Genomic DNA, 25,616 nt, shown 5'->3' with positions numbered 1-25,616 from the left:
GTAAAGCAACTGGGAAAGCTGAAGCAAGGGGAGCAGGGGATGTTGGTGGCTAAGGACACAACCGTCAACACTTGGAGCCAATAGAAACACGTCTGCACTAAGCGTAGGGATAAATTCCAAATTCCTGTTGCACAGGAGGAACACCACCACCCTAGCAAGGATTTAATTCCATTCTGTTAGAGACAGGCTTGGTGACAGCGAAGGGACAACCCCTGACCCCTGCCCAGCAGCCCACGAGCTCCCGGCTCTTCCAGTCCCCAAACTGCTCCACTCGGGCTCCGCGACAGCAGCTCCTGCCGCCACCTAGCGAGAGCCCGTCATTCCGTTTTCTAACAACTCCGCTTTTCTCCCCATTCTTTCTTTCTGAGCTTTTTCTCCAGGTTTTTGTGGCAGAAAGGTACCTGTCGCTGCTGCCTGGAGACAAGCAGCGGAGTTCTGGAGCCAGCTCCTGCTGCTTCCCCGTTTCCTGACCACTCTGAGCGCATCCAGAGGTGCCGCTGAGGAGCATCACCCCAAGCCGAGCGCCATGGGGATTCCTCCCACCCTGCAGAGCCAGGGCTCTGAAAACCTCGGCCACAGAACCAGAACAAAACCAGGGACAAGAACCGCTGGGGCTGAGGGCTCCCCTGCCTCCTCCCAGCATCCCAACAAAGCCAAACTATGTGGGGAAACTCTTTAGAGAACTGGAACATCTTCCCCTGTAACTTTTCCTTCTGTTCCTGAACCAAAACTGGGACGGGGGGGCAGCACACCCCTGGTCCTCACTCAGTTTTCCAGCCTCTCGAGCTCATCCATGTCATCTGGGTCCAGCTCCTTGATCTTGGTCTCTGTAGGAAGGAAACAAAAATTGCCAGTGTTGGGCACGAGCTGGTAAAACCAAAGCCCGGCCGCCGGTGAGCTGGCATTTGTGCCGCTTGCGTGCACAGGCATGGGTGGGAACGCTCCTGTGTGGGTGGGATTTCCAGTCCACGGCCCTCAAGCAACAGCCAAGGAAACTGGGAGAAGGCACAGTGCCAAGTGAGGGAGTGCAGTGGCCTGGACTCTGAAAGCAAGAAGTGCCCCAAACCAGAAGCAGCGTGTCTGAGAGAGGAGCCCTAAGCCAGAAGCACCTTGTCCGAAAGTGAGAGGTCCCAAGCCAGAAGCAGCATGTCCCAATCGGTTTCCAAAGCCGCTCCCACCCTCTCCTCCCACCTCCAAACCGATGCAGGACAGGGGAGGTTCAGGGGAGGACAGGGCCTGTGAAGGCCCTGGCAAGTCACACACAAAATCTCAGGCTACTGAACAAACGGCCCAGTGGCCAGCTGGACACACAGTGCTGGGTGGGGAGAACGGGCTGAGGGGCTGGATCAAAGCGTCACAGTGACTGCGGTCACATCAGGCTGGCGACCAGTCCCTAGTGGCATTCCGCGGGGTTCATCCCAGGGCCAGCGCTCCTCAGCATTCTCAGAAATTACCTGGATGCGGGACTGGAAGGTTTAATAACTCAGTTTGGGGATGTCATGGAAGTGGGTGAGCTGCTGACACCCCAGAGAGCAGAGAGGCCCCGCAGAGGGATCGGACAAACGGGAGAGATGGGCAATCACGACCGCAGGGAGTTTAACTGGGGCGAGGGCCTTGTTCTGCCCCTGGGACACGGATGGACGGACAGCCCGGGGAGCGCGAGGCTGGAGAGCAGCCCTGCAGAAAGGGATCAGGGGGTTCTGGTCCATGGCAAGTCGGCCACGAGGTAGCAGTGACCTGGCAGCCAACCACGTCCTGGGTGCATCCAGCACGGCATCGCTCGCCAAGCGAGGGAGGGGATTGTCCCGCTCTGCTCCGCACTGGGGCCCCACCTTGAGCACCGGGGACAGTTTGGGAGCCACAGGATAAAAAGGATCTAAAGCTGCTGGAGTGTCCAGAGGAGGGCACAGAGTTTAAGAGTTTAGAGGGGAAGTGTATGAGAAGTGGCTGAAGTCCCTTGGTCTGATCAGCCTGGAAAAGATGAGACTGAAGAGAAACCTCATCGCGCTATGCAGCTTCCTCAATGGGGAGGAGGAGGAGCAGGCACTGAGCTCTTCCCTCTGGACATGAGGGCATGGCATGAAGATGCCAGGGCAGGGTTAGGTTGGACATTGGGAAAAGGTTCTTCCCCCAGAGGGTGGTGGAGCGCAGGAACAGCTCCCAGGGAAGCAGTCCCAAGGCTGACAATATTCCAGAAGTGTTTGGCCAACGCCCCCAGCCCCACAGTGTGAATTGTGGGGTTGTCCTGTGCAGGGACAGGAGTTGGACTTGATGAGACTTGGGGGTCCCCTCCCACTAAGGACATTCTGTGATTCTGTTTCTCTGAAAACGTCTGCTATGGATAAAAACCCCCTCAAAGGGCAAGGGGGACAGAAGGGAGGCTGCACCTGGTGCCTGTGCCGAGTAAGACACGCCCAGGGAGAAGAGCAGCCCAATAAGGTCCCTTTGCAGATGGGAAATGAGCTGAAGGGAGATCACCAGTCCCAGAACCTATCCCAGCGAGGCAGATACATGTGAATGCTTACGGAAATACTCCTCTATCTTGTGCACAAGCCCCACGTTACAGCTTTCCACCATGCTGAAGGCGATGCCCTTCTTCCCAAAGCGTCCAGTTCGCCCGATGCGGTGGAGATAGGTCTCAAAATCTGGCTCGTTTCTTCTCCGAGAGGTGGGGAGGCTGAAGTTCACCACGATGGTGACTTGCTGCACATCGATCCCTGAGAAACAGTGAGATCAGGGCTGCGGGAAAGGCTCCCTGGGCCCAACATATCCCGTAGGATCCCTGCCTTAAGCCATGCTGCCACCAGAAGCAGCAGATGCCAGGAGGTGTGTTTCACCCCCTTCGGAATTGCAAGGGGCACTGGGTTTTCCAGAGGTACCTCTGGCGCAGACATTGGTGACAATGAGGACCTTCTCCTTTCCTTCGCGGAAGCGCTGGATGATGTTGGCCCGCTGCGGCACCGTCAGCTCCGCTGTCAGCATCGCCACTTGGTGCCCGTCCTGGCTCATCTCCGCCGCCAGCCAGCTCGCACTCCTCCGAGTCTGAGGTGTGGCGAGAGGCAGGCTGAGGTTCCGCAGCAGCCCTCCCACCGCTCTGCTCCCTCCCAGCCAACCCTTCACTGCTATTTCCCCCTGTTTTGAGTCTCCTGCTCCTTTCGAGGGACCTCCTGGTGCTTTTTAACACCGCAAAACAAGATCAAAACAATGAAAACAAGCAGGAAGCTTCTGTCACAAAGGGCAAGGAAAAACAGGGTGTACTGGTGACCGTGGAAGCCCGGCAAAGGCAGTCCCAGCTGGTAGGAGAGATGCTTTTAAAAGCTGCCTTTGCCATATCACTGTCCTTTCAGTGCTGGCAACGCGTTCCCCATCCCTCCCTGGGCTCTGCTCCATGATTTTGAGGATCTGGGGAAAAGCCCTCCACATGCATACTGGAAAAGGAACCATTCCTGTTGTCACTGACTGCAAACCCAGTGCTGTCCCCAGGCAGGCGGAGCTGCGTTACCTGGCAGAAGACAACAGCCTGGCCGATGGTGACGCAGCCGTAGATGTTGCAGAGGGCTCTGTACTTCTCCTCCTGGCTCTCGCATATAAAGAAGTACTGCCTGATGTTGCTCAGGGTAAGCTCATCCTCACGCAGCTTTATCACGATGGCATTGGATACAATCCGCATGGCGAACGCTCGCACGGCTTCCTTGAAGGTGGCGGAAAACAGCAACATCTGGCAGTCCTTGGGGAGAGCCCTAGAGCAGGGAAAAAGGACTGGTCAGCCCAGAGGAGCCACAGCTGCCCAGATCTGCTCGCTCAGAGAGATAAAAGCTCATTTCAGTTGATTTTGTGTTGCCTTCAAGAGAAACCAATCCAAGGGCTGTAACTGGGCAGAGTAAAGGTAAGCGAAATAAAAGTCTTCCTGTGTGTTTCACAGATACGGTTTTACAGAAAGCCGGGTCCCTGGGCTCACCTTTCCCTGGATGCATCTTCAGCATCACAGGGACTCTCTTTTGCTGCGCATTCAGGTCCTTTGGAGACCAATTCACTCAAAGCTAAGCAAAGAGGGGGAAAGGCCAGGGAAGCAGGATGCCAGCCATCAGGACGATGGGGAAGGGGCTGGAGAACAAGGGTTACGAGGAGCAGCTGAGGGGCTTCGGGTTGTTTAGCCTGGAGAAAAGAAGGCTGAGGGGAGACCTTATAAATCACAGCTCCCTGAAAGGAGGTTGTGGTGAGGTGGGTACTGGGCTCTTCTCCCAGGGGACAGGTGACTGGAAGAAAGGAAATGGCCTAAAATTGCGCCAGAGCAGATTTAGCCTGGGTATTGGGAAAAATGTTTCCGTCAAAAGGGTTCTGGGGCGCTGGCAGAGGCTGCCCATGGAGGTGGCCGAGTCCCCATCCCTGGAGGGGTTTAAAAGCCGGGCACATGAGGTGCTCAGGGATCTGGTTTAGTAATGGACAGGGATGGTTGGACACAGTGATTTCAAAGGTCTTTTCCAATCAAGCGATTCTATGATCACTCACTTCTGAATGCGAATGCTCTGGCAGGAGAGGCCCTGCATGTCGATCATGATGTCAGCTTCATCCAGCACGAACACCTTGATCTTCTTCACGTCTACGAGGCCACGTTTGAAACACCAGTCCAGCATTGTCCCTGGCGTCCCGATGACGATTTGCTCCTCCAGCGCCACGCCCTGAGGAACTGCCAGAGCAGGAAATGGCAGCCCACCACCTCCAACCAACACCAGCGCATTTTTCACTTGTTCATCTCAGATTCTGGCCTTTGAGGGGGGCCATCGCAAAGTGGAGCTGGAGGTTTTAACCACAATCAGGGCTGACGCTTCCCTACAGCCTTGGGGAGGTAGAAACCAGCCCCACGTGTGCAGGGGGCACTCTGAAAGCAGCCAGCAATCGCAAAATAGACTCCTTAGCAGGAGCGGGGAATACAGACAGAGTTTTACTGGCTGCACGGAGGTCTGTGCAGCTTCTGGTAGCTCAAGGTTCCGAGAAGATCCCTGTACTCACAGGACACTTCCATGATCGTGCTTGGCAGGACCGGACTCACCTCTGTTTCCTTGGACAGCATAGGCAACCTTGATGTCGGCGCAGAACTTCCCGATGGTCTCAACCACATTCCCAGTCTGCAGGGCCAGCTCGTAGGTGGGAGCCAAGCAGAGGCACTTTGAGGGAGAGAACTGTCAGGCAAGAAACGCCTCGTCGGAAAGCCGAGGGTGCTCCCAGGACAGGGAACACCAGGCAGACGACAAGGGATTTTGACAGGGCAGGAAGAGCACGAGAAGATCCCAGGCTGCTCAAGTCACTCCAGAGCACAGGGGAAGCTGAGGAGCTGGGAACACAGCACAGCTAAAGGGGTGTGTGGGCAGAAAGAAGTCACCGTAGCTGCTTTTGAGGGAATATGTCTCTGGAAGCTCGGTGACACTGGTTTCCGCATCCAGATTTAAAGCAAGTGTTTAAATCACCCCCTGTACTTGAGATGAGAGACTTTAAATCGCAGCTGGCAGAGTTGATTCTGTGGGCAGAGGTGACCAGGGCTCGTGGGGCTGCTGGAGCCACCAGAAAGCCAGCACCTCTGCGCCTGATTTTCAGCGTTTAAATTCCAGGCTCTCTAAAGCCTGGCTTAATCCACTGCCAGCAAGTGTGAGCACCTGCCTCGGGCGGGCACCACCTCCCTTCTGCCCTTCCTGCTGCTGCGAATGCCCTGGGGCTTCACTATCCCCTCCAGCAGACGGGATCACAGAGGGACAGGGACACAAACCAGAGCTCTGCCCTTAACAGCACCTCACGGGCTCCAGCAAAGCCCTCCTGCCTCAGCTCTCCCTCTCCTGTGTTACCTGCGGGTATTTCTCGGCGGCACTAACTCTGCTCAACATGGCCAAGACAAAAGCTGCTGTTTTCCCTGTCCCTGACTGGCTCTGGGCAATCAGATTTTGGGGCCTGCAAGGCAAAGACTGCTTAGTGGTGCACAAGGGGCGGGTGTCGTCACGAGGCTGGGGATGCCTCGAGGAACCCAGGGCCCACCAACGCAGCGTGGCTACTCACGGATACGCCAGCATGATGGGCAGAGCCTGCTCCTGGATCTTGGATGGCCGGTTGAAGCCTGCCATGTAAATCCCCTGCAAAAGCTCCTCCTTCCTGTAAGACAGAGGATAGGACGGCGTGTCAGGAGTGGAGGCGGCTGCTCGCCTGCTGTACGCGCCTGACCCGCCATGACTTACAGGGGCAGCTGCTCAAAGGATTTGATGGAACAGAGCGGGGAGCTGGGGTCCTGCTGCAGGATCTCCACTTTCTGACTCGACTCCACCAGGGACATACGGATCAGCTTGTTCAGCAGGGAGGATTCTGCCGGGTGCTCTGGAAAGGAAGGAACCAGTGAGGAAGAAGAGCACCCATTTCCCCTTCCTCTTCCTTCTTCCCTTCTCTCCCTCTCCAATTCTCACACAGAATCATAGAATCACTTGGTTGGAAAAGACCTTTGGGATCATCAATCCCAACCCTCCCAGTCCTCTACTGAACCATCTCTGTGCACCTCATCTGTCTGGCTTTTAAATCCACCAGAGATGGTGACCCTACCACCTCCCTGAGCAGCATCTGCCAGCTCCTGAGAACCCTTTCAGTGATGAATTTTTTCCTGATGCCCAGCCTAAACCTGCCCTGGTGCAACTTGAGGCCATTTCCTCTCATCCCACCACCTGTCACTGGGGAGACGAGCCCAGGATCCACCTCACTACAACCTCCTATCCAGGAGCTGCAGAGAACAATGAAATCTCTCCTCAGTCTCCGCTTCTCCAGATTCAACAGCTCCAGGTCCCTCAGCTCCTCCTGTTCTCCAGACCCTTCCCCAGACACACTCCAGCCCCTCAATGTCCTTCTTGGGTCCAAAACGGAACCCAGGATTTGAGGTGCAGACTCACCAGCACCGAGTCCAGGGGGACGATCCCTGCCCTGCTCCTGCTGGCCACCCCATGGCCGATCCAAGCCAGGATGCTGGTGGCCTTCTTGGCCACCTGGGCCACTGCTGGCTCATGTTCAGCCGCTGTCAGCCAACACTCCCAGGTCCTTTTCCATGGGGCAGCGTTCCAGCCACTCATCCCCAAGCCTGGAGCTGCACAGGGTTGTTGTATCCCAAGTGCAGGACCCAGCGCTTGGCCTTGTTGAACCTCATCCCATTGGTCTCAGCCCATGGATCCAGCCTAGCCAGGTCCCTCTGCAGAGCCTCCCTGCCCTCAAGCAGATTGACCCTTCCTCCCAAGCTGGTGTCACAGAATGGTTTGAGTTGGAAGGGACTTAAAGATCACGTCATTCCAGCCCCCTTGTCATGGGCAGCGACACCTCCCTCTGCATCAGGGGGCTCCAAGCCCCATCCAACCTGGCCTTGAACACTTCAAGGAATGGGGCAGCCATAACTTAGACGGACAACCTGGGCCAGGGCCTCCCCACCCTCAGCATGAAGAATTTCCTCTTCATGTCTAATCTAAATCTTCCCCCTTCCAATTTAAAGCCATTGTCCCTTGTCCTACCCCTGCCCTCCCTGATCAAGAGCCCCTCCCCACCTTTCCTGGAGCCCCTTTCAGCACTGGAAGCTGTTCTAAGGTCTCACTGGAGCCTTCTCCAGGCTTAACAACCTCAGGTCTCTCAGCCCATCCTCATAGCAGAGGCGCTCCAGTTCTTGGATCATCTCTGTGGCCACCTCTGGACTTGCTCCAACAGCTCCATGTCTTTCCTGTGCTGAGGACTCCAGAACTGGACGCAGAGCTCCAGGTTGGGTCTCACCAGAGCAGAGCAGAGCAGAGCAGAGGGGCACAATCCCCTCCCTGGCCCGGCTGGTCCCACAGCTTTGGATGCAGCCCAGGGCACGGTTGGTTTCGGGGCTCTGAGTGCACGTTGCCGGCTCATGTGGATCTTCTCCTCCCCCAGCACCCCAAGTCCCTGTCCTCAGGGCTGCTCCAACCACATCATCCCCCAGCCTCTGCTGAAACTGAAGGTGCCAGCACAGCTCTACTGAAACTGAAGTGCCAGACAGCACAGTCGCGGCCACACCCGCTGCCAGAGGCCGCGCTGAGCCCGGCCCGCACTGCCCCCCTCACCTCTCCTCTGCTCCTCCTCCTCCTCCTCCGGCTCCTCCCGCCATCCCCGCCGGTGCTGGGGGCGCTGCGGGGACAGAGCGGAGCGTTACGAGGCGGGGGGCGGGGGCGGCTCGGGGCGGGGACGGGATCAAGGGATCACGGGCCGCCGCGCACCTCCCACCACCCGCCTCGCTCCGCCGCCATCGCCCCGCGACCCCGAGCGGCCCGGTCGGGGCGGTCACTTCCGGTCGGGAGGTCACATCCGGTCGAGGAGGTCACTTCCGGTCGGGAGGTAACTTCCGGTCGGGAGGTTACTTCCGGGCGGCGGCGGCGCAGGTGGGGACCGGGGGGCAGGTGGGACGAGACACCCCCGACTCCGAGGTGGGAGGGCCCCACCGCAAACCTGGAGTCCCAAACCCCGGGAGGGAGCCCCCGAAAGAGCGGGGAAGCCCCCAAGGCTGGGAGGGATCCCCCCAAAGCGGGAGGAAGTCTCCGGAGGGGCCCCAGCGGGCAGGGATCCAGCCCCGTCCCCAGAGGGGCCTTTCCCACCCTGTAAGAAATTCCTAAAACCTGGGAAGGAGTCCCGAAACTTTGCAGAACCCCCAAATCAGCAGGGATCCCCCTACCCTGTAAAGGACCCCCAAATCCCAGGAGGGAGCCTCCCCTCCAGCCTGGGAGCTGCCCCCCAAATCCCAGGAGGGGCCCACCAAGTGCTGGGAGGAATCCATCTCTCATCCCAGGAGGCGGCTCCAAAGCCAAGAGGGAGTCCCCAAACCGGGAGGGATCTCTCCAAACCCTAGAAGGGAGCCCCAAACACCAGGAGGGATCTCCCCAAACAATGAGGAGGCAGCCCCAAACCCCCAGGAGGACCCCCTGAATCCCAGGGGGGGACCCGAAAACCAGGGAAGGAGCCCCAAACTCCAGGAAGGACCCCGTGAATCCTGGAAGGGAGCCCCAAATACCAGGAGGGAACCCTAACCCTGTGAGGGATGTCGCCAAACCATGATAGTATCCCCTAATACAGAAGGAAGCCCCTAAAACTGGGTAGGACTGCCAAACCAAACCAGGAGGGATTTCCCCCTCCGTAAGGGACACCCAAACTCCGGGAAGGACCCAGGAGAGAGCCTCAAACATCAGGAGCAACCCCCCAAACTGGGAGGAGCCCCAAGCACCGTGAGGGTCTGCAAAACATGGGAGGGATCTCCCCAAACCATGACAGAACCCTGCATCCCAGGAGGGGCCCCAAACATGAGGAGGGATCTCCCCAAATTGTGATGGGACCCCCTAAACCTGGATGAGGCCTCCAAAACTGGGCAGAGCATGCAAACAGGGAGGGATTCCCCCCACCCCACCCTATAAGGGATCCCCAGATGCCGGGAGGGACCTAGGAGGAATCCACATCTCATCCCAGGAGAGCCCCCCCACCCTGTGAGGAACCCCCAACTCCTGGAGGTCCACAGAGATGATCCAAGGCCTGGAGCACCTCTGCTATGAGGCAGGCTGACAGAGTGGGGGTTGTTCAGCCTGGAGAAGGCTCCTAGGACACCTTAGAGTAGCTTCCAGTACTGAAAGGGACTCAAGGAAAGCTGGGGAGGGGCTTTTAATCAGGGAGTGCCGGGATAGGACAAGGGGGAACAGTTTTAAATTGGAAGGGGGAAGATTTAGATTAGACATTAGGAAGAAATTCTTCACTCTGAGGGTGGGGAGGCCCTGGCCCAGGCTGCCCAGAGCAGGGGTGGCTGCCCCATCCCTGGAGGGGTTCAAGGCCAGGTTGGATGTTCTTTAAGGTCCCTTCAAACTCAAGCCATTCCATGATTCTATAAAATAGCCCACAGACCATAAGTCTTTTCACACACTTTATTAAAGGAATTCCTGAGGCATCACAGATGTAACAACCTTGGTGTCTCATGCAGGGTCTGTTCCCTGCCCCAAATCCCCAGGCTCCCTGCAGTCTTGTTCCTGCGATATCCAAAGGGTCCTGCAGGCCGTGGGGTTCTTGGTGCCAGCTTCTCAGAGCTTCCAGTCAGAGCTCGGGAAGCAGCATCACAGGATGCAACGGGGGAACTGGGATCTCCACCCAGCCCACTTTTCTGAAGTGCTGGAAAAAGTTTGAATAGTAGGACTTAGCCCACTTGAAATGCAAAAAACGGGATTTTTAGAAATTATCGAGGACTTTGAGGCGGATAAAAGCAGCTGGTGCTCAGTTCCCGGCTCACAGGCAAGGAGCAGGGCTCAAGGTGCTACCAGGGAGTGGTTTTCTCTGGCAGGAGGCCCCTGGCCAGGTCCCAGCGCACCTTCCAGCACAGGGCAGCTCTCTTCTTCTCCGTGGGCACGGTGTAGTTGTTGGGGATGGGGAGGTGCTGCGGACGGTGGGGCAGCTCGGGCTCACAGAGCATCTTCTCCCGGATGCCCCAGCGCACTTCTTTCCACCGATCCTCCCCTGGGATTCCAAATTTCTCCCAATCTCGTTTATATTCAAAATATTTGGCCACGCAGTCAGTTTTCCCCCGGTTACGGCCCAGCAGCTCGAACCGCGGAGGAATGAAGGACTTGGGTTGTTCTGCTGCAGCTCTGTAATGAGAATCATGAGAGCTCTGGCTCCCCAAATCCGCAGGGAGAAAGCAGGGGCTGTCCCTGCGGGGCCACCAGGGATGGGAGGTGTTGCTTGACTCTATTTCCCCCTCAGAGATGCTGTCTTCTGGGCTTGGCCTATGATGAAGCATCTTCTGCCTCAGGCTCCGGGTGTTGGTGCTGCTCCCCGACTCGTCAAAGACCTCCACTCCTCCATCAGGTCTGTGCCTCAGCACCTTTCTTTTCATGACCATCCTCCTGCTTCCCCTCTGATCCTCAGGAAATGCCAGAAGGGTTGATCGCACCCCTAGACCGAGAGAGGCCTGGGCATAGAGATCATCGTTGGGCTGTGCTTGCTCCTCAGCTGCCGGAGTGACCCAGATACACCGCTCCGGTCCCCACATCTCCTTAGTTTCTGCCAGACTGGGTGGATCCTGCAAAAAATAAACTGCAGTTAATTTATCGTGGCACATTTAAGCTGGCTGAAGAGATCAAGGGCTTGGCCGTTCCTGGTGGCCGCCCCTGGCTGGATGCTGGTGGCCATGGAAAGACTCGACCCCGATGCCACCTCGTCCTCATCCTCCTTCACGGGAGGCCAGGGGCCCACCCAGCGCAGCCGTGCCAGGGGGAAGCCCCCCGGCCAGCGGCACCGCAGGGCCACGTCCCGCAGGTCACCGGTGGCCAGGGCAGAGCAGGTGGGGCTGCCGGGTGGTGGATCTGCAGGAGACCATCAGAGCTGGGGGACGCCGGGCTGTTACCCTCCTCCCACATTGCCCTTCACACCTACATCCTCACCAGAAGCTGCCTTGGTCTATCTCGCCCCAGGGGCACCCGTGGGGCTGCCCCTGTTCCAGGGTTACTTACAGTAGACGGTGAGGACGGTGGTGGCCTGGGTGCGGGTTTGGAGGTGGGTATTCTCGGCCAGGCAGGTGTAGGTGCCCGCCTGGGCGCGAGTGATGGCAGAGATGGCGTAGGTCTGGCCGGTGTGGACCTGGGAGCTGTTGTGGAGCCAGACGTAGCGACTAGGGGGGTTGGAGGGAGCCAGGCAGCTCAGCACCACGTCCTCCCTCTCGCCCGCCGAGAAGCCCCCCTGTTCAGGGGAGAAGGGCTCCACGCTGATGGCTGGCTCGTCGGGGCCATCTGCGGTGACATGGGGACCCTCAGTCATCGGGACATCTCCAGAGACATCGGGACATCCCGGGACAGCCCCCCGGGAAGGTGAGGCCACTCACAGATGATGTCCAGGTAGACGGGCTCGCTGGTGCAGTTGTTGACTTGGTTGCGCACGGTGCAGGCGTACCAGCCCGCGTGGCTCCGGTTGGCGGGCGTCAGGCGCAGCTCTGCCCCGGAGCCCCCCATCCCCATGGGGGACGGCAGGGGACCCCCCCGGGGCTCCCGGTGCTGCCAGGAGAAGCTCAGCGGCTTGGTCCCCTCCCGCACAGAGCACGTCAGGGCCACCGTCGCCCCCTCCGCCGCCACTGCCGCCGTCGGCCGCACAAAGGGCTTGGAGACGGGCACTGGGGGCACCAAGCCGTGAGCAGCCCCATCCCCCGGGCCCCCCACGAGCCCCCAGGGCCCCCAACAGGGGGCATCTTTCCAGCCCAGACCGTGTATTGGCTAGTGATGTGCTATGGCAGCAAGCAGGATGGCTAGTGAGAATGTCTATGGGCTAATGAGGGGGTGTCCTGGCTGTGGGCGTGGGGAGTAGCTAGAGCAGCCACAGACAGGCTAATGTGACCGCTTAGGGGCTACTGGGATGCTGGATTGGCCAGGGCAAGGAGATGGTGCTGGCTAGCAGGACGCTACGATGGCTAGTGGGGTGCTTTGCCGGGCAGCAAGGCTCTGCTTTGGCTTATGGGGCCCTTCGCTGGCTAATGGTGAGCTACTTCAGCTAGTGGAATGCTATGTCGGCTAGTGTGCTGCCGTGTTGGCTAGCCCAGTGCTACGTTGGCTTGTGGGGTGCTACGTTGGCTAGTGTGATGCTGTTGGCTAGCACAGCACTACGTTGGCTCGTGGGGTGCCACGTTGGCTAATGGGGTGCTTTCCTGCTTAGTGGAGTGTTGCACTGGCTGCAAGCCGCTGTGTTGGCTAGCAGAGCTCTACACTGGCTAGTGGCACGCTTCAGTGAGTAGTGGGGCCCTTCAGTGGCTACTGAGCTCTTCATTGGCCAGGAGCACGCTACACTGGCCAGTGGAAGACTCTAGGGCTCACGGGCAAGCGCAGGGATCCCCGGGAACGCGACGGTGGCCATCGGCCAGTGCTTACCCAAGACGCGCAAGAGGACAGCGGCGTAGCCAACGTGGAGTCGCCCACGCTCCGGGAAGAGCCCCTGGCAGAGGAATCGCCCCTGGGCGGCCGCCCGCAGCTCCCGCAGCTCCAGCGTCCCGTTGCGCAGGGTCACCCTGCCCAGCGTCCCCGCGCCGGGGGCCACTGCCACCTCTCTGCCTGAGCCCACGGCCACTGCCCGCGGCGGCCCTGAGCCCTCCGGCTCCGCCACGAAACTCCAGAAGACGACAGCCGGCGGTGCCGCCGCCACACGCCCGCAGCTCAGCTCCACCGCACGGCCCTGAACCCCCGTCACTGCCCACTCCTCGTAGCCCGCCTCTCCGGCCGCCAGCGGCTGCCCTGCCGGGGGGCAGCGGGGTCAGGGCCCGCTTGCGCCCGGGCAGCCGGGGCTCGGGGGCTCTGCTCACCCCCTGCCAGCACCGGCAGCAGCCACAGCGCCCACGGTCCCCTCCAGTGCGGCGCTGCCCAGCCTCGTGCCATGGCGCCATGTCCAGCAGCGCGGAGCGATGGCGAAGCAGGGCTGCGCTCTCCGCGCCAACCTCTTCTCTGGTTTCCCCTGGGGAATTAAGCCCTGCCCTGATTAACCGTTAATTATTTATCAGCCTGCTCGTGCGGCCGGGAAGGAACCTGGTGCTGCCACCGGCCTCGGTCCCTGCAATCTCAGGGCTGAGGACAGGCGCGCTCGCTCAAGGAGCGGCAGCATCGCCTCCATCCCCCAGGGGTGGGGGTTGATCCCTGTCCCACACTCACCCCCCCAGCCTCTGTTTTATGGCCAAAGGAAGGGAAAATAGGCTCCCACAGCCCCGTGGCGGAGCATGCGGGGTCTGGGAGCTGGGGAAGCCGGGCGGCAAGCGGGGTTTGATATTTCATCTCCCTCTCCACACCAGCCCCAGCCCATAAAACATTCATGGGGGCAGCCAGGCTGTAACACAACGCAGGGGGAGCGCCCCAACCAGAGGGGTCTGCGGGCCAGATCCCACCCCCAGAGCCTGTGTCCACTGAGGAAGGGGCTCATCCGGAGCAAACCAAGAGTGTGAGGCTGCCTGCAAAGAGGTTTGGGGATCGAACACCCACTGTGGGGTAAAGCCGGGCCCGGGGGGCTACAGAGCCAGCTGAGGCTTTGCTCCCCGAGCTGCTGCCAGACGGCTCCGGGCACAGTTTCTGCCTGGACAGGTCAGGTTTGTAAAGCAACTGGGAAAGCTGAAGCAAGGGGAGCAGGGGATGTTGGTGGCTAAGGACACAACCGTCAACACTTGGAGCCAATAAAAACACGTCTGCACTGAGCGTAGGGATAAATTCCAAATTCCTGTTGCACAGGAGGAACACCACCACCCTAGCAAGGATTTAATTCCATTCTGTTAGAGACAGGCTTGGTGACAGCGAAGGGACAACCCCTGACCCCTGCCCAGCAGCCCACGAGCTCCCGGCTCTTCCAGTCCCCAAACTGCTCCACTCGGGCTCCGCGACAGCAGCTCCTGCCGCCACCTACCGAGAGCCCGTCATTCCGTTTTCTAACAACTCCGCTTTTCTCCCCATTCTTTCTTTCTGAGCTTTTTCTCCAGGTTTTTGTGGCAGAAAGGTACCTGTCGCTGCTGCCTGGAGACAAGCAGCGGAGTTCTGGAGCCAGCTCCTGCTGCTTCCCCGTTTCCTGACCACTCTGAGCGCATCCAGAGGTGCCGCTGAGGAGCATCACCCCAAGCCGAGCGCCATGGGGATTCCTCCCACCCTGCAGAGCCAGGGCTCTGAAAACCTCGGCCACAGAACCAGAACAAAACCAGGGACAAGAACCGCTGGGGCTGAGGGCTCCCCTGCCTCCTCCCAGCATCCCAACAAAACCAAACTATGTGGGGAAACTCTTTAGAGAACTGGAACATCTTCCCCTGTAACTTTTCCTTCTGTTCCTGAACCAAAACTGGGACGGGGGGGCAGCACACCCCTGGTCCTCACTCAGTTTTCCAGCCTCTCGAGCTCATCCATGTCATCTGGGTCCAGCTCCTTGATCTTGGTCTCTGTAGGAAGGAAACAAAAATTGCCAGTGTTGGGCACGAGCTGGTAAAACCAAAGCCCGGCCGCCGGTGAGCTGGCATTTGTGCCGCTTGCGTGCACAGGCATGGGTGGGAACGCTCCTGTGTGGGTGGGATTTCCAGTCCACGGCCCTCAAGCAACAGCCAAGGAAACTGGGAGAAGGCACAGTGCCAAGTGAGGGAGTGCAGTGGCCTGGACTCTGAAAGCAAGAAGTGCCCCAAACCAGAAGCAGCGTGTCCGAGAGAGGAGCCCTAAGCCAGAAGCACCTTGTCCGAAAGTGAGAGGTCCCAAGCCAGAAGCAGCATGTCCCAATCGGTTTCCAAAGCCGCTCCCACCCTCTCCTCCCACCTCCAAACCGATGCAGGACAGGGGAGGTTCAGGGGAGGACAGGGCCTGTGAAGGCCCTGGCAAGTCACACACAAAATCTCAGGCTACTGAACAAACGGCCCAGTGGCCAGCTGGACAAACACACAGTGCTGGGTGGGGAGAACGGGCTGAGGGGCTGGATCAAAGCGTCACAGTGACTGCGGTCACATCAGGCTGGCGACCAGTCCCTAGTGGCATTCCGCGGGGTTCATCCCAGGGCCAGCGCTCCTCAGCATTCTCAGAAATTACCTGGATGCGGGACTGGAAGGTTTAATAACTCAGTTTGGGGATGTCACGGAAGTGGGTGAGCTGCTGACACCCCAGAGAGCAGAGAGGCCCCGCAGAGGGATCGGACAAACGGGAGAGATGGGCAATCACGACCGCAGGGAGTTTAACTGGGGCGAGGGCCTTGTTCTGCCCCTGGGACACGGATGGACGGACAGCCCGGGGAGCGCGAGGCTGGAGAGCAGCCCTGCAGAAAGGGATCAGGGGGTTCTGGTCCATGGCAAGTCGGCCACGAGGTAGCAGTGACCTGGCAGCCAACCACGTCCTGGGTGCATCCAGCACGGCATCGCTCGCCAAGCGAGGGAGGGGATTGTCCCGCTCTGCTCCGCACTGGGGCCCCACCTTGAGCACCGGGGACAGTTTGGGAGCCACAGGATAAAAAGGATCTAAAGCTGCTGGAGTGTCCAGAGGAGGGCACAGAGTTTTAAGAGTTTAGAGGGGAAGTGTATGAGAAGTGGCTGAAGTCCCTTGGTCTGATCAGCCTGGAAAAGATGAGACTGAAGAGAAACCTCATCGCGCTATGCAGCTTCCTCAATGGGGAGGAGGAGGAGCAGGCACTGAGCTCTTCCCTCTGGACATGAGGGCATGGCATGAAGATGCCAGGGCAGGGTTAGGTTGGACATTGGGAAAAGGTTCTTCCCCCAGAGGGTGGTGGAGCGCAGGAACAGCTCCCAGGGAAGCAGTCCCAAGGCTGACAATATTCCAGAAGTGTTTGGCCAACGCCCCCAGCCCCACAGTGTGAATTGTGGGGTTGTCCTGTGCAGGGACAGGAGTTGGACTTGATGAGACTTGGGGGTCCCCTCCCACTAAGGACATTCTGTGATTCTGTTTCTCTGAAAACGTCTGCTATGGATAAAAACCCCCTCAAAGGGCAAGGGGGACAGAAGGGAGGCTCCACCTGGTGCCTGTGCCGAGTAAGACACGCCCAGGGAGAAGAGCAGCCCAATAAGGTCCCTTTGCAGATGGGAAATGAGCTGAAGGGAGATCACCAGTCCCAGAACCTATCCCAGCGAGGCAGATACATGTGAATGCTTACGGAAATACTCCTCTATCTTGTGCACAAGCCCCACGTTACAGCTTTCCACCATGCTGAAGGCGATGCCCTTCTTCCCAAAGCGTCCACTTCGCCCGATGCGGTGGAGATAGGTCTCAAAATCTGGCTCGTTTCTTCTCCGAGAGGTGGGGAGGCTGAAGTTCACCACGATGGTGACTTGCTGCACATCGATCCCTGAGAAACAGTGAGATCAGGGCTGCGGGAAAGGCTCCCTGGGCCCAACATATCCCGTAGGATCCCTGCCTTAAGCCATGCTGCCACCAGAAGCAGCAGATGCCAGGAGGTGTGTTTCACCCCCTTCGGAATTGCAAGGGGCACTGGGTTTTCCAGAGGTACCTCTGGCGCAGACATTGGTGACAATGAGGACCTTCTCCTTTCCTTCGCGGAAGCGCTGGATGATGTCGGCCCGCTGCGGCACCGTCAGCTCCGCTGTCAGCATCGCCACTTGGTGCCCGTCCTGGCTCATCTCCGCCGCCAGCCAGCTCGCACTCCTCCGAGTCTGAGGTGTGGCGAGAGGCAGGCTGAGGTTCCGCAGCAGCCCTCCCACCGCTCTGCTCCCTCCCAGCCAACCCTTCACTGCTATTTCCCCCTGTTTTGAGTCTCCTGCTCCTTTCGAGGGACCTCCTGGTGCTTTTTAACACCGCAAAACGAGATCAAAACAATGAAAACAAGCAGGAAGCTTCTGTCACAAAAGGCAAGGAAAAACAGGGTGTACTGGTGACCGTGGAAGCCCGGCAAGGGCAGTCCCAGCTGGTAGGAGAGACGCTTTTAAAAGCTGCCTTTGCCATATCACTGTCCTTTCAGTGCTGGCAGCGCGGTCCCCATCCCTCCCTGGGCTCTGCTCCATGATTTTGAGGATCTGGGGAAAAGCCCTCCACATGCATACTGGAAAAGGAACCATTCCTGTTGTCACTGACTGCAAACCCAGTGCTGTCCCCAGGCAGGCGGAGCTGCGTTACCTGGCAGAAGACAACAGCCTGGCCGATGGTGACGCAGCCGTAGATGTTGCAGAGGGCTCTGTACTTCTCCTCCTGGCTCTCGCATATAAAGAAGTACTGCCTGATGTTGCTCAGGGTAAGCTCATCCTCACGCAGCTTTATCACGATGGCATTGGATACAATCCGCATGGCGAACGCTCGCACGGCTTCCTTGAAGGTGGCGGAAAACAGCAACATCTGGCAGTCCTTGGGGAGAGCCCTGGAGCAGGGAAAAAGGACTGGTCAGCCCAGAGGAGCCACAGCTGCCCAGATCTGCTCGCTCAGAGAGATAAAAGCTCATTTCAGTTGATTTTGTGTTGCCTTCAAGAGAAACCAATCCAAGGGCTGTAACTGGGCAGAGTAAAGGTAAGCGAAATAAAAGTCTTCCTGTGTGTTTCACAGATACGGTTCTACAGAAAGCCGGGTCCCTGGGCTCACCTTTCCCTGGATGCATCTTCAGCATCACAGGGACTCTCTTTTGCTGCGCATTCAGGTCCTTTGGAGACCAATTCACTCAAAGCTAAGCAAAGAGGGGGAAAGGCCAGGGAAGCAGGATGCCAGCCATCAGGACGATGGGGAAGGGGCTGGAGAACAAGGGTTACGAGGAGCAGCTGAGGGGCTTCGGGTTGTTTAGCCTGGAGAAAAGAAGGCTGAGGGGAGACCTTATAAATCACAGCTCCCTGAAAGGAGGTTGTGGTGAGGTGGGTACTGGGCTCTTCTCCCAGGGGACAGGTGACTGGAAGAAAGGAAATGGCCTAAAATTGCGCCAGAGCAGATTTAGCCTGGGTATTGGGAAAAATGTTTCCGTCAAAAGGGTTCTGGGGCGCTGGCAGAGGCTGCCCATGGAGGTGGCCGAGTCCCCATCCCTGGAGGGGTTTAAAAGCCGGGCACATGAGGTGCTCAGGGATCTGGTTTAGTAATGGACAGGGATGGTTGGACACAGTGATTTCAAAGGTCTTTTCCAATCAAGCGATTCTATGATCACTCACTTCTGAATGCGAATGCTCTGGCAGGAGAGGCCCTGCATGTCGATCATGATGTCAGCTTCATCCAGCACGAACACCTTGATCTTCTTCACGTCTACGAGGCCACGTTTGAAACACCAGTCCAGCATTGTCCCTGGCGTCCCGATGACGATTTGCTCCTCCAGCGCCACGCCCTGAGGAACTGCCAGAGCAGGAAATGGCAGCCCACCACCTCCAACCAACACCAGCGCATTTTTCACTTGTTCATCTCAGATTCTGGCCTTTGAGGGGGGCCATCGCAAAGTGGAGCTGGAGCTTTTAACCACAATCAGGGCTGACGCTTCCCTACAGCCTTGGGGAGGTAGAAACCAGCCCCACGTGTGCAGGGGGCACTCTGAAAGCAGCCAGCAATCGCAAAATAGACTCCTTAGCAGGAGCGGGGAATACAGACAGAGTTTTATTGGCTGCACGGAGGTCTGTGCAGCTTCTGGTAGCTCAAGGTTCCGAGAAGATCCCTGTACTCACAGGACACTTCCATGATCGTGCTTGGCACGACCGGACTCACCTCTGTTTCCTTGGACAGCGTAGGCAACCTTGATGTCGGCGCAGAACTTCCCGATGGTCTCAACCACATTCCCAGTCTGCAGGGCCAGCTCGTAGGTGGGAGCCAAGCAGAGGCACTTTGAGGGAGAGAACTGTCAGGCAAGAAACGCCTCGTCGGAAAGCCGAGGGTGCTCCCAGGACGGGGAACACCAGGCAGACGACAAGGGATTTTGACAGGGCAGGAAGAGCACGAGAAGATCCCAGGCTGCTCAAGTCACTCCAGAGCACAGGGGAAGCTGAGGAGCTGGGAACACAGCACAGCTAAAGGGGTGTGGGCAGAAAGAAGTCACCGTAGCTGCTTTTGAGGGAATATGTCTCTGGAAGCTCGGTGACACTGGTTTCCGCATCCAGATTTAAAGCAAGTGTTTAAATCACCCCCTGTACTTGAGATGAGAGACTTTAAATCGCAGCTGGCAGAGTTGATTCTGTGGGCAGAGGTGACCAGGGCTCGTGGGGCTGCTGGAGCCACCAGAAAGCCAGCACCTCTGCGCCTGATTTTCAGCGTTTAAATTCCAGGCTCTCTAAAGCCTGGCTTAATCCACTGCCAGCAAGTGTGAGCACCTGCCTCGGGCGGGCACCACCTCCCTTCTGCCCTTCCTGCTGCTGCGAATGCCCTGGGGCTTCACTATCCCCTCCAGCAGACGGGATCACAGAGGGACAGGGACACAAACCAGAGCTCTGCCCTTAACAGCACCTCACGGGCTCCAGCAAAGCCCTCCTGCCTCAGCTCTCCCTCTCCTGTGTTACCTGCGGGTATTTCTCGGCGGCACTAACTCTGCTCAACATGGCCAAGACAAAAGCTGCTGTTTTCCCTGTCCCTGACTGGCTCTGGGCAATCAGATTTTGGGGCCTGCAAGGCAAAGACTGCTTAGTGGTGCACAAGGGGCGGGTGTCACGAGGCTGGGGATGCCTCGAGGAACCCAGGGCCCACCAACGCAGCGTGGCTACTCACGGATACGCCAGCATGATGGGCAGAGCCTGCTCCTGGATCTTGGATGGCCGGTTGAAGCCTGCCATGTAAATCCCCTGCAAAAGCTCCTCCTTCCTGTAAGACAGAGGATAGGACGGCGTGTCAGGAGTGGAGGCGGCTGCTCGCCTGCTGTACGCGCCTGACCCGCCATGACTTACAGGGGCAGCTGCTCAAAGGATTTGATGGAACAGAGCGGGGAGCTGGGGTCCTGCTGCAGGATCTCCACTTTCTGACTCGACTCCACCAGGGACATACGGATCAGCTTGTTCAGCAGGGAGGATTCTGCCGGGTGCTCTGGAAAGGAAGGAACCAGCGAGGAAGAAGAGCACCCATTTCCCCTCCCTCTTCCTTCTTCCCTTCTCTCCCTCTCCAATTCTCACACACAATCATAGAATCACTTGGTTGGAAAAGACCTTTGGGATCATCAATCCCAACCCTCCCAGTCCTCTACTGAACCATCCCTGTGCACCTCATCTGTCTGGCTTTTAAATCCACCAGAGATGGTGACCCTACCACCTCCCTGAGCAGCATCTGCCAGGTCCTGAGAACCCTTTCAGTGATGAATTTTTTCCTGATGCCCAGCCTAAACCTGCCCTGGTGCAACTTGAGGCCATTTCCTCTCATCCCACCACCTGTCACTGGGGAGACGAGCCCAGGATCCACCTCACTACAACCTCCTATCCAGGAGCTGCAGAGAACAATGAAATCTCTCCTCAGTCTCCGCTTCTCCAGATTCAACAGCTCCAGGTCCCTCAGCTGCTCCTCATAACTCCTGTTCTCCAGACACACTCCAGCCCCTCAATGTCCTTCTTGGGTCCAAAACGGAACCCAGGATTTGAGGTGCAGACTCACCAGCACCGAGTCCAGGGGGACGATCCCTGCCCTGCTCCTGCTGGCCACCCCATGGCCGATCCAAGCCAGGATGCTGGTGGCCTTCTTGGCCACCTGGGCCACTGCTGGCTCATGTTCAGCCGCTGTCAGCCAACACTCCCAGGTCCTTTTCCATGGGGCAGCGTTCCAGCCACTCATCCCCAAGCCTGGAGCTGCACAGGGTTGTTGTATCCCAAGTGCAGGACCCAGCGCTTGGCCTTGTTGAACCTCATCCCATTGGTCTCAGCCCATGGATCCAGCCTAGCCAGGTCCCTCTGCAGAGCCTCCCTGCCCTCAAGCAGATTGACCCTTCCTCCCAAGCTGGTGTCACAGAATGGTTTGAGTTGGAAGGGACTTAAAGATCACGTCATTCCAGCCCCCTTGTCATGGGCAGCGACACCTCCCTCTGCATCAGGGGGCTCCAAGCCCCATCCAACCTGGCCTTGAACACTTCAAGGAATGGGGCAGCCATAACTTAGACGGACAACCTGGGCCAGGGCCTCCCCACCCTCAGCATGAAGAATTTCCTCTTAATGTCTAATCTAAATCTTCCCCCTTCCAATTTAAAGCCATTGTCCCTTGTCCTACCCCTGCCCTCCCTGATCAAGAGCCCCTCCCCACCTTTCCTGGAGCCCCTTTCAGCACTGGAAGCTGTTCTAAGGTCTCACTGGAGCCTTCTCCAGGCTTAACAACCTCAGGTCTCTCAGCCTATCCTCATAGCAGAGGCGCTCCAGTTCTTGGATCATCTCTGTGGCCACCTCTGGACTTGCTCCAACAGCTCCATGTCTTTCCTGTGCTGAGGACTCCAGAACTGGACGCAGAGCTCCAGGTTGGGTCTCACCAGAGCAGACCAGAGCAGAGCAGAGCAGAGGGGCACAATCCCCTCCCTGGCCCGGCTGGTCCCACAGCTTTGGATGCAGCCCAGGGCACGGTTGGTTTCGGGGCTGTGAGTGCACGTTGCCGGCTCATGTGGATCTTCTCCTCCCCCAGCACCCCAAGTCCTTGTCCTCAGGGCTGCTCCAACCACATCATCCCCCAGCCTCTGCTGAAACTGAAGGTGCCAGCACAGCTCTACTGAAACTGAAGTGCCAGACAGCACAGTCGCGGCCACACCCGCTGCCAGAGGCCGCGCTGAGCCCGGCCCGCACTGCCCCCCTCACCTCTCCTCTGCTCCTCCTCCTCCTCCTCCTCCGGCTCCTCCCGCCATCCCCGCCGGTGCTGGGGGCGCTGCGGGGACAGAGCGGAGCGTTACGAGGTGGGGGGCGGGGGCGGCTCGGGGCGGGGACGGGATCAAGGGATCACGGGCCGCCGCGCACCTCCCACCACCCGCCTCGCTCCGCCGCCATCGCCCCGCGACCCCGAGCGGCCCAGTCGGGGCGGTCACTTCCGGTCGGGAGGTCACTTCCGGTCGAGGAGGTCACTTCCGGTCGGGAGGTTACTTCCGGGCGGCGGCGGCGCAGGTGGGGACCGGGGGGGCCGGTGAGACGAGACACCCCCGACTCCGAGGTGGGAGGGCCCCACCGCAAACCTGGAGTCCCAAACCCCGGGAGGGAGCCCCCGAAAGAGCGGGGAAGCCCCCAAGGCTGGGAGGGATCCCCCCAAAGCGGGAGGAAGTCTCCGGAGGGGCCCCAGCGGGCAGGGATCCAGCCCCGTCCCCAGAGGGGCCTTTCCCACCCTGTAAGAAATTCCTAAAACCTGGGAAGGAGTCCCGAAACTTTGCAGAACCCCCAAATCAGCAGGGATCCCCCTACCCTGTAAAGGACCCCCAAATCCCAGGAGGGAGCCTCCCCTCCAGCCTGGGAGCTGCCCCCCAAATCCCAGGAGGGGCCCACCAAGTGCTGGGAGGAATCCATCCCTCATCCCAGGAGGCGGCTCCAAAGCCAAGAGGGAGTCCCCAAACCGGGAGGGATCTCTCCAAACCCTAGAAGGGAGCCCCAGACACCAGGAGGGATCTCCCCAAACAATGAGGAGGCAGCCCCAAACCCCCAGGAGGACCCCCTGAATCCCAGGGGGGGACCCGAAAACCAGGGAAGGAGCCCCAAACTCCAGGAAGGACCCCGTGAATCCTGGAAGGGAGCCCCAAACTCCAGGAAGGACCCCGTGAATCCTGGAAGGGAGCCCCAAATACCAGGAGGGAACCCTAACCCTGTGAGGGATGTCCCCAAACCATGATAGTATCCCCTAATACAGAAGGAAGCCCCTAAAACTGGGTAGGACTGCCAAACCAAACCAGGAGGGATTTCCCCCTCCGTAAGGGACACCCAAACTCCGGGAAGGACCCAGGAGAGAGCCTCAAACATCAGGAGCAACCCCCCAAACTGGGAGGAGCCCCAAGCACCGTGAGGGTCTGCAAAACATGGGAGGGATCTCCCCAAACCATGACAGAACCCCCTAACGCAGGATTGAGCCTCCAAAACTGGGCAGGACCCTCGATTCAGGAGGGATCCTCCAAATCCCAGGACAGACCCTCTGGATCCTGAGAGGGAGCCCTAGATGCCAGGAGGGAGCCTGAAGCTGTGGGAAGGACCCCAAAACCTGTGAGGGAGCCCCAAATACTGGGAAGCATCACCCCAAACCATGACAGAACCCTGCATCCCAGGAGGGGCCCCAAACATGAGGAGGGATCTCCCCAAATTGTGATGGGACCCCCTAAACCTGGATGAGGCCTCCAAAACTGGGCAGAGCATGCAAACAGGGAGGGATTCCCCCCACCCCACCCTATAAGGGATCCCCAGATGCCGGGAGGGAGCTCTCGACACCTAGGAGGAATCCACATCTCATCCCAGGAGAGACCCCCCACCCTGTGAGGAACCCCCAACTCCTGGAGGTCCACAGAGATGATCCAAGGCCTGGAGCACCTCTGCTATGAGGCAGGCTGACAGAGTGGGGGTTGTTCAGCCTGGAGAAGGCTCCTAGGACACCTTAGAGTAGCTTCCAGTACTGAAAGGGACTCAAGGAAAGCTGGGGAGGGGCTTTTAATCAGGGAGTGCCGGGATAGGACAAGGGGGAACAGTTTTAAATTGGAAGGGGGAAGATTTAGATTAGACATTAGGAAGAAATTCTTCGCTCTGAGGGTGGGGAGGCCCTGGCCCAGGTTGCCCAGAGCAGGGGTGGCTGCCCCATCCCTGGAGGGGTTCAAGGCCAGGTTGGATGTTCTTTAAGGTCCCTTCAAACTCAAGCCATTCCATGATTCTATAAAATAGCCCACAGACCATAAGTCTTTTCACAAACTTTATTAAAGGAACTTTTAGAAATTGTCGAGAACTTTGAGGTGGATAAAAGCAGCTGGTGCTCAGTTCCCGCCTCACAGGCAAGGAGCAGGGCTCAAGGTGCTACCAGGGAGTGGTTTTCTCCGGCAGGATGCCCCTGGCCAGGTCCCAGCGCACCTTCCAGCACAGGGCAGCTCTCTTCTTCTCCGTGGGCACGGTGTAGTTGTTGGGGATGGGGAGGTGCTGCGGACGGTGGGGCAGCTCGGGCTCACAGAGCATCTTCTTCCGGATGCCCCAGCGCACTTCTTTCCACCGATCCTCCCCTGGGATTCCAAATTTCTCCCAATCTCGTTTATATTCAAAATATTTGGCCACGCAGTCAGTTTTCCCCCGGTTACGGCCCAGCAGCTCGAACCGCGGAGGAATGAAGGACTTGGGTTGTTCTGCTGCAGCTCTGTAAGGAGAATCATGAGAGCTCTGGCTCCCCAAATCCGCAGGGAGAAAGCAGGGGCTGTCCCTGCGGGGCCACCAGGGATGGGAGCTGTTGCTTGACTCTATTTCCCCCTCAGAGCTGCTGTCTTCTGGGCTTGGCCTATGATGAAGCATCTTCTGCCTCAGGCTCCGGGTGTTGGTGCTGCTCCCCGACTCGTCAAAGACCTCCACTCCTCCATCAGGTCTGTGCCTCAGCACCTTTCTTTTCATGACCATCCTCCTGCTTCCCCTCTGATCCTCAGGAAATGCCAGAAGGGTTGATTGCACCCCTAGACCGAGAGAGGCCTGGGCATAGAGATCATCGTTGGGCTGTGCTTGCTCCTCAGCTGCCGGAGTGACCCAGATACACCGCTCCGTTCCCCACATCTCCTTAGTTTCTGCCAGACTGGGTGGATCCTGCAAAAAATAAACTGCAGTTAATTTATCGTGGCACATTTAAGCTGGCTGAAGAGATCAAGGGCTTGGACCCTCAGTGCCTGGGGGTCAGGGGTGCAATTTAGGTGGTGGTTGGTCTCTGGGGCCCTGGGAATGCTGGCTGCAATTCCAAACCTCCCGCTGCCAGCAAAAGGCCCTTTCCCTACAGCAGATGGAAGCACAGCACAGCTGTAAAGCAACCCCCAAATTCCTGCTTGAATCACACAAAGTATGAAGGGGATAATGGACAAAGACAGGACAGGTTCAGCCCAACCTGTGAGCGCCGAGCAGTCATAACGGTGTCGGAATCATAGAATGCTTTGGGTTGGAAGGGACCTTCACAGATCAGGCTTCCCTTGTTCTTTTATAAACATGGTAGTATCTGGTCCCGATTTAACCCAGGGGCATCCAAGAGGGCGTTTTCCTGCCTCCGAGAAGGAAAAGGCTCAGTCGGTACTTT

At 58.3% G+C, this 25,616-nt stretch overlaps 5 protein-coding genes across 8 annotated transcripts; all 5 read right to left on the bottom strand.

Moving 5' to 3' along the window:
• Positions 1 to 110: 110 nt before the first annotated feature.
• On the bottom strand, positions 111 to 8,285 carry LOC138734257 (ATP-dependent RNA helicase DDX25-like). 3 transcript variants are annotated; one of them, XM_069881844.1, is made up of 11 exons: positions 8,244 to 8,285; positions 8,091 to 8,154; positions 6,222 to 6,357; positions 6,046 to 6,138; positions 5,838 to 5,940; positions 5,051 to 5,180; positions 4,510 to 4,687; positions 3,503 to 3,740; positions 2,880 to 3,042; positions 2,526 to 2,717; positions 111 to 827 (listed from the first exon to the last, which is right to left on the bottom strand). In XM_069881844.1, the coding sequence occupies exons 1-11, from the start codon at positions 8,271 to 8,273 to the stop codon at positions 766 to 768; spliced, it is 1,389 nt and encodes a 462-aa protein (XP_069737945.1). In that variant the 5' UTR covers positions 8,274 to 8,285; the 3' UTR covers positions 111 to 765. The 3 variants fall into 3 exon arrangements, with proteins under 3 accessions (XP_069737945.1, XP_069737947.1, XP_069737948.1); XM_069881846.1 differs by having other exon boundaries at positions 5,051 to 5,165; XM_069881847.1 differs by lacking the exons at positions 8,091 to 8,154; positions 8,244 to 8,285 and adding an exon at positions 6,918 to 7,463.
• Positions 8,286 to 10,309: 2,024 nt separating this feature from the next.
• On the bottom strand, positions 10,310 to 11,044 carry LOC138734226 (centriolar and ciliogenesis-associated protein HYLS1-like). The gene has a single exon (XM_069881800.1). It carries the CDS (start codon positions 11,042 to 11,044, stop codon positions 10,310 to 10,312), a length of 735 nt encoding a protein of 244 aa, XP_069737901.1.
• LOC138734225 (V-set and immunoglobulin domain-containing protein 10-like 2) lies at positions 10,957 to 14,616 on the bottom strand. The gene is made up of 6 exons (XM_069881799.1): positions 14,416 to 14,616; positions 13,334 to 13,482; positions 12,906 to 13,276; positions 11,873 to 12,157; positions 11,505 to 11,780; positions 10,957 to 11,357 (listed from the first exon to the last, which is right to left on the bottom strand). The coding sequence occupies exons 1-6, from the start codon at positions 14,614 to 14,616 to the stop codon at positions 11,095 to 11,097; spliced, it is 1,545 nt and encodes a 514-aa protein (XP_069737900.1). The 3' UTR covers positions 10,957 to 11,094.
• LOC138734245 (ATP-dependent RNA helicase DDX25-like) lies at positions 14,219 to 22,381 on the bottom strand. Of its 2 annotated transcripts, none has more exons than XM_069881823.1 (10): positions 22,202 to 22,381; positions 20,330 to 20,465; positions 20,154 to 20,246; positions 19,949 to 20,051; positions 19,164 to 19,278; positions 18,623 to 18,800; positions 17,616 to 17,853; positions 16,993 to 17,155; positions 16,639 to 16,830; positions 14,219 to 14,935 (listed from the first exon to the last, which is right to left on the bottom strand). In XM_069881823.1, the coding sequence occupies exons 2-10, from the start codon at positions 20,422 to 20,424 to the stop codon at positions 14,874 to 14,876; spliced, it is 1,239 nt and encodes a 412-aa protein (XP_069737924.1). In that variant the 5' UTR covers positions 20,425 to 20,465; positions 22,202 to 22,381; the 3' UTR covers positions 14,219 to 14,873. The 2 variants fall into 2 exon arrangements, with proteins under 2 accessions (XP_069737924.1, XP_069737926.1); XM_069881825.1 differs by lacking the exon at positions 22,202 to 22,381 and adding an exon at positions 21,024 to 21,560.
• A 1,906-nt stretch (positions 22,382 to 24,287) lies between these two features.
• On the bottom strand, positions 24,288 to 25,507 carry LOC138734180 (centriolar and ciliogenesis-associated protein HYSL1-like). The gene is made up of 2 exons (XM_069881754.1): positions 25,431 to 25,507; positions 24,288 to 25,138 (listed from the first exon to the last, which is right to left on the bottom strand). Exons 1-2 carry the CDS (start codon positions 25,449 to 25,451, stop codon positions 24,374 to 24,376), a joined length of 786 nt encoding a protein of 261 aa, XP_069737855.1. The 5' UTR covers positions 25,452 to 25,507; the 3' UTR covers positions 24,288 to 24,373.
• Between the last annotated feature and the right edge of the window lie 109 nt (positions 25,508 to 25,616).

This window comes from Phaenicophaeus curvirostris, unplaced genomic scaffold (assembly GCF_032191515.1).
Source record: "Phaenicophaeus curvirostris isolate KB17595 unplaced genomic scaffold, BPBGC_Pcur_1.0 scaffold_69, whole genome shotgun sequence".
Lineage (NCBI taxonomy): Eukaryota > Metazoa > Chordata > Aves > Cuculiformes > Cuculidae > Phaenicophaeus > Phaenicophaeus curvirostris.
The sequence above is the reverse complement of the archived record's forward strand: the minus strand, read 5'-3'. Positions and strand labels throughout refer to the sequence as shown.

Bases quoted from the DNA above. Each gene is read 5' to 3' on its own strand.
- LOC138734257 (XM_069881844.1), bottom strand. From the start codon at position 8,273: ATGGCGGCGGAGCGAGGCGGGTGGTGGGAG. The intron at 2,718-2,879 runs GTACCTCTGGAA...ACTGTTTCTCAG, and splicing joins CACCAATGTCTGCGCCAGAG to GGATCGATGTGCAGCAAGTC. The intron at 828-2,525 runs GTAAGCATTCAC...TCCTTCCTACAG, and splicing joins CAAGATAGAGGAGTATTTCC to AGACCAAGATCAAGGAGCTG.
- LOC138734226 (XM_069881800.1), bottom strand. From the start codon at position 11,044: ATGTGGGGACCGGAGCGGTGTATCTGGGTCACTCCGGCAGCTGAGGAG.
- LOC138734225 (XM_069881799.1), bottom strand. From the start codon at position 14,616: ATGCTCCTCAGCGGCACCTCTGGATGCGCTCAGAGTGGTCAGGAAACG. The intron at 13,277-13,333 runs GTGAGCAGAGCC...CTGACCCCGCTG, and splicing joins GCTGCCGGTGCTGGCAGGGG to CCCCCCGGCAGGGCAGCCGC. The intron at 11,358-11,504 runs GTAAGTAACCCT...GGTCTCCTGCAG, and splicing joins CACCGTCCTCACCGTCTACT to ATCCACCACCCGGCAGCCCC.
- LOC138734245 (XM_069881823.1), bottom strand. From the start codon at position 20,424: ATGTCCCTGGTGGAGTCGAGTCAGAAAGTGGAGATCCTGCAGCAGGAC. The intron at 17,156-17,615 runs GTAACGCAGCTC...GCCACACCTCAG, and splicing joins AGGCTGTTGTCTTCTGCCAG to ACTCGGAGGAGTGCGAGCTG. The intron at 16,831-16,992 runs GTACCTCTGGAA...ACTGTTTCTCAG, and splicing joins CACCAATGTCTGCGCCAGAG to GGATCGATGTGCAGCAAGTC.
- LOC138734180 (XM_069881754.1), bottom strand. From the start codon at position 25,451: ATGACTGCTCGGCGCTCACAG. The intron at 25,139-25,430 runs GTTGGGCTGAAC...TATTTTTTGCAG, and splicing joins TGACTGCTCGGCGCTCACAG to GATCCACCCAGTCTGGCAGA.